The sequence below is a fragment of the Chinchilla lanigera genome, unplaced genomic scaffold (assembly GCF_000276665.1).
Source record: "Chinchilla lanigera isolate Chin_1 unplaced genomic scaffold, ChiLan1.0 scaffold00137, whole genome shotgun sequence".
In the NCBI taxonomy this organism is placed as follows: domain Eukaryota; kingdom Metazoa; phylum Chordata; class Mammalia; order Rodentia; family Chinchillidae; genus Chinchilla; species Chinchilla lanigera.
In genome coordinates this window covers 1411772-1419585 of record NW_004955538.1, presented here as the reverse complement: position 1 = coordinate 1419585, position 7814 = coordinate 1411772, and the positions used below count along the sequence as shown (strand labels likewise).

The following is a 7814-nucleotide window of genomic DNA, read 5'->3' as shown; positions in this document are numbered from 1 at the left end:
ATTATATTACTAATTTCTCTTAGTTCATTAAAATGAAAGGTTTGTGCTAATATTGTTGGAACATTTAAGTGCCGATATCTTGTACTCTAAGTAACTAATTTAAAGATAACAATATGCAATGTATTAACCATCACTGTCCTCCTGTTATTTTGTTTTGAAGTTTTGTGGGTTTTTTTCTCTTTAAAATAAGAAAAAAGAGGGCTGGGGATTTAACTCAGCGGCACAGCACTTGCCTGGCAAGCACAAGGTTGTGAGTTGGATTCCTGGAACCAGAAGAAAAACAAAAACAAACAAACAATAAAATTAAAAAAGAAGGCTATATAGTCATATGTGACAACGTGAATGATCCTGGACGATATAGAGTAAGGAAAAAAAAACAAACCAAAGAGACTTTATGAACAAACCACCAACCGCACAGGAAATACCACGAAGAACCAACGGGGACCTCATCTTACTAAAAAGCTTTTGCACAGCAGAAGGAGTGACCAGCAGAGTGAAGAGACAACATGGAGTGGAAAAATTTTTGCTAGCTGCTCCTCAAAGGACTAACATCTAACACATATAAAGAACAACAACAACAAAAAATCAGACTCCCCAAATTTAAAGATCTGATCTAAAAATGGGCATCTAAAATGAACAGACACTTCTCAGATGAGTAAGTAGAAATAGCAAATATATGAATTAATCCTCAACATCACTGGTCATTCAAGAGATGCAAATTAAAACAATGTTGAGATTTCATCTCACTCCAGAAAGAATGGCTATCATCAAGAAATCAACCAGTAACAAATGCTGATGGGGCTGTAGGGAAAAAGGAACCCTTTTCCAGTGTTGGTGGGAGTGTAGACTGGTAAAACCACTTGGAAATCAGTGTGGAGATTCCGCAAAAAAATAAAACTAGAGGTTCCATTTGACCCAGCTATTCTCCTTCTTAGTATCTTCCTGAAAGAAAGGCATCATACCACAGTGATACATGAGCACCATGTTTATAGTGACACAGCTTGTAAGAGGTAGATACTGGAAACAGCCCAAATGCCCATTAACTGATGAACAGATAAAGATTTTTTTTGGGTACCGGGGATCGAACTCAGGACCTTGCGCTTGCCAGGCAGGTGCCTGTGCCACTGAGTTGTATCCCCAGCCCAAAGGCTTTTTATATACAACGGAGAACTACTGTGCCATGAAGATATGCTTGAGACGTTTCTAGTTAACGCGTGCACCTTGAGTCATACCGTCAAGTAAAATAAATCGGACACACGTTTAAATACTGCACTGTTTCTCTACTGGGAGAAACTGAAAATGTAAGTAAGGAGCAAAATGTGTAATAGCACACACACTCTCTCTCTCTTCTCTTCTGCATTTGCTGTCTTCTGTCACCACAAACTGTTGCCCTCTGCCATGTACCACCCTGCCCTGGAGCCAGTGCATTATGGACTGAAACTTCCACAAACTGTGAACTAAATAAACCCTTCCTCCTTCAAAAAAATGTATAACAGATATTGGGAAATGGGAAGAAAATGTTCAAGTGAGAAAGGGAACTAGGGAGAAGGGGAGGAGGAAGGAAAAGACAAGAAAAATAAAGGAAAATAGAAGGGAAAAGTGGAAACAAAGCTTTTGTAAGTAAGGCAGAGAAGAGCGGTTGCAGGGATGGGAGGGGAATAAAACAAGAAGATCCATCATGTACAGGTACAAATTCCCTATGATGAATGTTATCACTGTATGTATCTAAAATGTACCGATAAAATTAATTTTTAAAAAATGCAAAGGAAATTAAGAAAGAAAGTAAATTTCCCATTAGCCTGGATAAATGGCGTCCATGACACACATTTCCCATTAGCCTGGATAAATGGGAAAATAAATTTCCCATTGGCCTGGATAAATGGCGTCCAGGACACACATGCAGGCTGTAAAGTGGCGCCTTGTGAACTCACACACAGTCCTGTGAGTGCTCGGTGCCTCGGTGTGGCCTGTGAGTGTTAACACAGGCGCAGCCCAGAGCACCCCGCGGGAGAGAGGAGACCGACCTTGCGAGGCTGCACGGAAACCCATGGCTGCTCCTTCATCTGATCGATTTGCTCCCAGACCTTTGAGAGCTCCGACCAGACACCTTTGAGGTCCTGTAACTCCTCCAAGGCCACCTGTGAGTGAGAACGCAGAGCAGTGACACTTCAGTGGGCCTCGGGCCGGCCCGGCCAGTGGCAGCTGGGGAACGTGGACGCCTGGCACTCCCGCGCAGCCCCTACCTGCACGCGCTCCTCGCTGCCACTGAGCAGCCCTGTGTCTGTGAGCTCCAGCGCCTCCTTGGCCTTGGCGCACTTTTCCCGGTCGTCCTTCAGCCGGCCGAACTTGCCCTCGTAGATGGTCAGAGCCTGCAGCGCCTCCTCCGGCCGCAGGTTGCCCTGATAACAGGCAGGGTACAGAGCTGAGTGGCCTGGGGTCCCAGTGCAGAGGATCTGGACAGTTCTGGCCCTGAACTGCCCACGCAGGCATGCGCTCCCTGAGACTGCACTGAGCGCTCCTCCGCACTCCACGAAGAGCTTCATGCAGCGCTCACACCCTGTGCCCGCTCAATTCGACCTCGCCTCACCAGTGCCCTGGGCGGGGAGGGGGCTCGGGCGGGGCACAGCCTGCCCACACGCCCTGCCACACCAGTGAGCCATGGCTGTGGGCGCCACTGCAGCACGACGCACACTCGCATCTCACTATGGTAACTTCTAAGAACAACTGGGCAAATTGTTTCCTACCAAGGCAAGACTGTACCTAAAGCCTTAACTGTCAGCCCTGGGCCGAGGCCACAAGACAGACTCAGCTCCGGTGACAGACTCTCGCCTGTTGGCGTATCTGTAACCCAGCAGTGTTGGAATGAGTGGAAGCAGGAACTTTAAAGCTCAACATAGTGACAATTCAACCAGACACAGCAGTGCACGCCTGTGGTCCCAGCAACGGAGAGGCTGATGCAGGAGGACTGCTGCGAGTTCGAGGCCCTCCTGGGCTACGTAGTGAGTTCAAGGCCAGCATGAACTACATATTGAGATCCTGTCTTAAAAAAACTTAAAAAAACCAAACAAAACACCAAAAAACCCCAAACAACCCAGGAACAACCCAAGCAAAACGAAACCCGAAGAAGAACCCGTGGCCCCTAAGACACAGAGGCAGCTGAGGGAGGGTGTGGCTCCCAGCGGAGCACAGTGAGGGCTGCGCCTGCCGCCAGGCCTGCTGTGGAGAGCTGCACCCCAGAGCAGGAAACAGATTTTCACTCAAAATATTTCAGTGTACTTTCCATTTTTCTTTTCTATTTGACGCTTTTCTGTATGCTGAAAGAGAACTCTGAATCCCAGCAACAAGCCAAACACAGCTGCATTCTTCCACACTTCTCCTTGGGCTTCCTTCGCTATCCCGGCCAGCGGTGCCCGCCTGACACAGCTGCACCCCAGGCATGCTCCTCTGCCCAAGCCAGGGCCTGCCATCTCCCACCTGCAAGGGGCGCCGTGGCCATCCGACTCAGACACGTGTTTCGTGCTGCCCTCGTTACCCATGTCTGAGGCACCTCGTCCACGCAGAGTGCCCTGAGGAGGACGCTGCCCGGGGGCGTGCGCTGAAGACAGTCGCACTTCAACGCCTGTTTGACGGACAGGAGGAGCGGGTGAGGCCGGCTCTGGGGACAGAAGCTAGTGACTGTACCAGCAGCACAACAGAACCTGCTCCTCAAGGTGTACAAAGCCGGGATAACAGCGCAGTGTGAGACACGGCACCCACATGTTTACTGAACTCTTAAGGACGCCTGACGATGCCTACGAATAGCACAGCCGGAAAGCGAAACAACTTTAACCCTTAGAATCATCTCGATTCGAGTGATCATCTCGATCAGGTGATCGCTGTTCTGGATGAAGAGGTTTACACGGGCTTTCATATTCGCTAGCACTACACTGTGTTTTTTTGTTTTTTCTGAGACAGGATCTCACTATGCAGGCTGGCCTGGAACTTGCAGCTTTCCTGCTTCAGTCTCCTAAGTGCTGGAAGCATAGATTAAGTACTACTTTTAAATAATGTTTTGTGGTGCTGGGGATCTAACCCAGGCCTTGTGCACACTAGGCACGACTTCCGCCGCAGAGCCACACCCCTCGCACCACCACCCGAGGCCTTTCTTGAGGAGGCGCCTGCTATGTGGCCCAGGCTGGCCTGGAGCTGTTCTCCCAATTCGCCTCCCAGGTAGCTGGGGATACAGGTGCGTACACGACAGATGCAGACAACACCTGCCTGCGCACACTGCTTTTTTAATGGCCAGAAGGAAAAAGAGGGCCGAGTGCTGGAGAGCTAAGGCACAGCAAGGCACCCTTCGCCGGGCTCACCGTGACAGGCTTGGTCTTCTCCCAGTCCGTGAGCAGGTCGATGGTGCGGCTCTCCACGGCACGGTCTTCCTGCACGATCTTCATCTGCAGGTTCGCCACCTGCTGCTGGATGGCGGAGTCCTTCCGCCGCATGATGTCGTTGAAGGCCCCCCACTCTCCCTCGATGTTGTCGATGTACAACCAGGAGGGCGGAAACTGGAACCTCTGCTTCTCCAGTAGGCGCTGGCCGTTGCGGTAGAGCTTCGAGAGTTAAACGATAAATTCAATTTCCCTTCTGAAACAGGAAGCAAAACTACCACCCTCTGAGAGGGTGCCTCACGACTACAGAGTGCACAAACGGGCACGCCAGCCCCTCTACAGCGGTCCACCCGGGGACCGAGGTGGGGCCCGCTCTGCCGGCAGGCGCTGTGCGAAACAGGGCGGGAGAGGGTGCAGCTGCGCCTCTGCCTTCACTCCCAGCTGTGACAAGGAGAGTCAAGGCCGATGAGGGGCACGGCACAGCGAAAGAACTACAGACTTGTCCCCGGAACAGTGGCTCTTAAATGGGCCTGAGTCCCCTGCTGAGCTCTTCCACTGCAGGCGCCAGGGCACTCGTCTCACACCGCACTGCCCCAGCACAGCTGGGCATCCTGGCACGCTCAGAACGGGGCCCCAGGGCAGAGTCAACGCCCTCGCAACATGGAGGAGGGTACACTCGCAGCCCACTAGCAGCTCAGCGTGAGAAGGTAAGCAAGCTTTCACAGAGCTCACCTCGACTTGTTTCTCAAACTGCTTGATCTTCCGCTTCAAAGACTGCACGTAGGTGATGAAGGTCACAGCGTCAGAGGTGCTGGCCGTGTCCACGGAATGCTGCTCCAGCTCTTGTCGAGACTGGGGGGAGAGGGCGTGTCATACCACGGCCAGGCCCACCCAGCCCGGTGCTCGGGCAGGACCCTGCCGCCTCACCTTTGAGATCTGTGAGTGGAACTCCGTCATGTTTGACCCCAGCATCTGCCCAAACTTGCTGAGAACCTCCTTGTGCCAGGAGTCGTACTTTAAGTTCACCTTAGACTGGACCTGCAGGCAAGACACAGGGCGGCATGTCGCTAGGCCCTTTCTGCCGGCTCCCTTACGCTTCCACCGAATCCGAGTCCACAGAAACGCTGCTCTCACAGCACGCTCTCACCGCAAGGACCGCCCAGCTCACCTTGCCGTAATCGATAACCACCGGTCCGAACTCCTTCTTGGTCTCTGCGTTGTCGAAAGTCCCCCTGGCCTTCCGGATCTGGACCAGGAGGGCCTGCCACTTGTTGAGATCCTCCCCAAGCCTGTTGTAGATGTTCTCAGCCTGCATGTCCCACAGACACTGGTACTGCAGCCAAACCTGCAAACGCAGATACAGGGACGCTGCAGCTGGAAGTCCCACTCCGGAGACGTCGCAGACACCATACCCGCCGACCACTGGGAAGGGCAGGTTTTCATCACCACGAGGAACTCTCACTTACGAGAATAAAGTAAAATGTACTATTCTTAGAGATCATAGTTAATACCCCAAAAGATCTGTCCTACTGCTCACACTTTAACATAAGCGTGAGCCAGTGAGCCCCGTCTCCCACCGTCAAGTTCCCGCGTGTCCCACCTCCTCAGTGTCGGGGCAGCCATGTGGCTGGTGCGCGTGGAGGCAACTGGAGCTTCCTACCTTAACGTACTGCTCCACCTCGGTCACGATGCCCATGACCGCGGAGTAAGACTCCTCCAGGGCGACAGGCCCGTCGGGCATCCGGGTGAGAGCGTTGCGGTAGAACTTCTCCTCTTCAGTCAATTCGTAATGCACGCCCACCTGACCAACCAAAGCAGGGAGTGAGCCGGAGAGGGGACCAGAATGCGAATCACAGCCGCCTCTTACTTAATCTAAAGAAACCTTTATCAAACGGCAACTGAGGGCTAACACTGCTAAAGCTGCAGCAGAAACATTAATGTCCACAGGAAGCCTGCTAATATTTCCACTTAAAACCAACAAAGGAATACGACATTAAATAAGCACAGCCTGGAGAAACACAGCACTGCTAACAGCAGATAGAAAAGTGGCTGAGCCTATGAAGCCGCTCACTGGTTTTCCCCGTGTGAGCACCTGCTACGTGCCAGCCGCTAGGCCAAGTACGAGAAATCCACCACCAACCGTGCGCACGTGAGAGAAGGGACGGCTCGGGGGTCCACACACGGAGCAGTGAGCGCGGGGCAGGAAGGACGAGGGGCGCGGGGCAGGTCTCGGGGTGTTCTTGGCTCTCACTTGTCTTTAAAGCGCTAGAGACTGAACCCTGGTCTTGTGCGTGCGGGGCAGGCGCTCTACCGTGCAGCCATGCCCCAGCCTTGGTCACATTTTACATCAAGTGAGGAAAAGCCCCAAAAGGGGGCAGCGAGTGAGCGGAGATGGAGAGCAGGGGCGGGAGGAGCCGGGCAGAGTCTGCTGGCAGCTGGGCACCAGCAGGAGTGCAGGGGGCCAGGGCAGCCAGCGGGGAGAGGCAGGGCCGAGGTCAGAGAACAGTGGCACAGGGCGTGGCGCCTGCAAGTGGGCCCAGAGAGGGGCAGAGTCAGGATCAACGCGGAACTGAAGGCTCCCGCGGCTGCTGCGCCGAAAACCGACTCCAGGTGGGGTCAGTGAGGACAAGCGGGAGCGACCTTCAAGCGATGCCGCCACACTGGGCAGGGCAGCGGGCGACAGCGCAGGTTCACCGGGAGGGCAAAGGCGGCAGACTGAGACGGAAAGTAGACGGGAGGGGCTGCAGAGACACGCACAGGACAGGGCTAGGACAGGGCTGCCACAGGCCAGCAGCACCCACAGGCCCGGGCCGGGCGCAGGCCAGGCTAGCAGCGTGCAAGGCGTCTCAATCTGCACACCCACGTGACCGCTGCAAGTGGGGGGAGGCGATGGGGACAAAGGGACACCGGAGGAGGGTGGAGAGCAGAAGAGAAGCGCTGACTATGGCCAGCAGGGGTGAGAGGACTGGAGGCTGGGAGTGGGGTGCGGTCCGAGGCGTCAGAGGGGCTGGGGAGCAAGGCAGTGAGGTCAGAGGCCAGCAGCTGGCTGGCGACCCTTTCATCAGGAAACCTGTCTGTTAGCAGGACCCCAGCCAGGCCAGGGACCGCGTGGTCTTCTGCGTTCCCCGCCCTGGTTCCAGCAGCACACTAATCACAGTGGGCTGCTACGTAATAACCCGGTGGGCGGAGGGGGCGGGAAAGAGAAGAGACGCCGTAACACTGGCCACGTGCTGCTAAGTGATGCCCAAGACTTCCTACTTCAGTGCTTCTTTGAAAATTTCTCTCACAAAAAGTGGGCGAGACAGGAGCAGCAACATTAAGAGCAGGAGCTGGGCGTGGTGGTGCACGCCTGTCACCCCAGCACTCGGGAGGCTGAGGCAGGAGGATCTTTGCAAGTTTGAGACCAGCCTGGGCTACAAAGTGAGCTCAAGGCCAGCCTGAACTGCA

General features: G+C 53.9%; 1 protein-coding gene across 2 annotated transcripts in view; it reads right to left on the bottom strand.

Annotated features, from left to right (window-relative positions):
* Dync1h1 (dynein, cytoplasmic 1, heavy chain 1) overlaps nucleotides 1–7814 on the bottom strand; it is a gene marked incomplete in the record, with an annotated part of 69572 nt that overhangs the window by 38581 nt on the left and 23177 nt on the right. For both annotated transcript variants that reach the window (XM_013507828.1, XM_013507827.1), the window contains 7 exon segments: nucleotides 2025–2138; nucleotides 2244–2399; nucleotides 4350–4589; nucleotides 5100–5219; nucleotides 5295–5405; nucleotides 5536–5712; nucleotides 6028–6168. In XM_013507828.1, the coding sequence (XP_013363282.1) occupies nucleotides 2025–2138; nucleotides 2244–2399; nucleotides 4350–4589; nucleotides 5100–5219; nucleotides 5295–5405; nucleotides 5536–5712; nucleotides 6028–6168 (1059 nt within the window).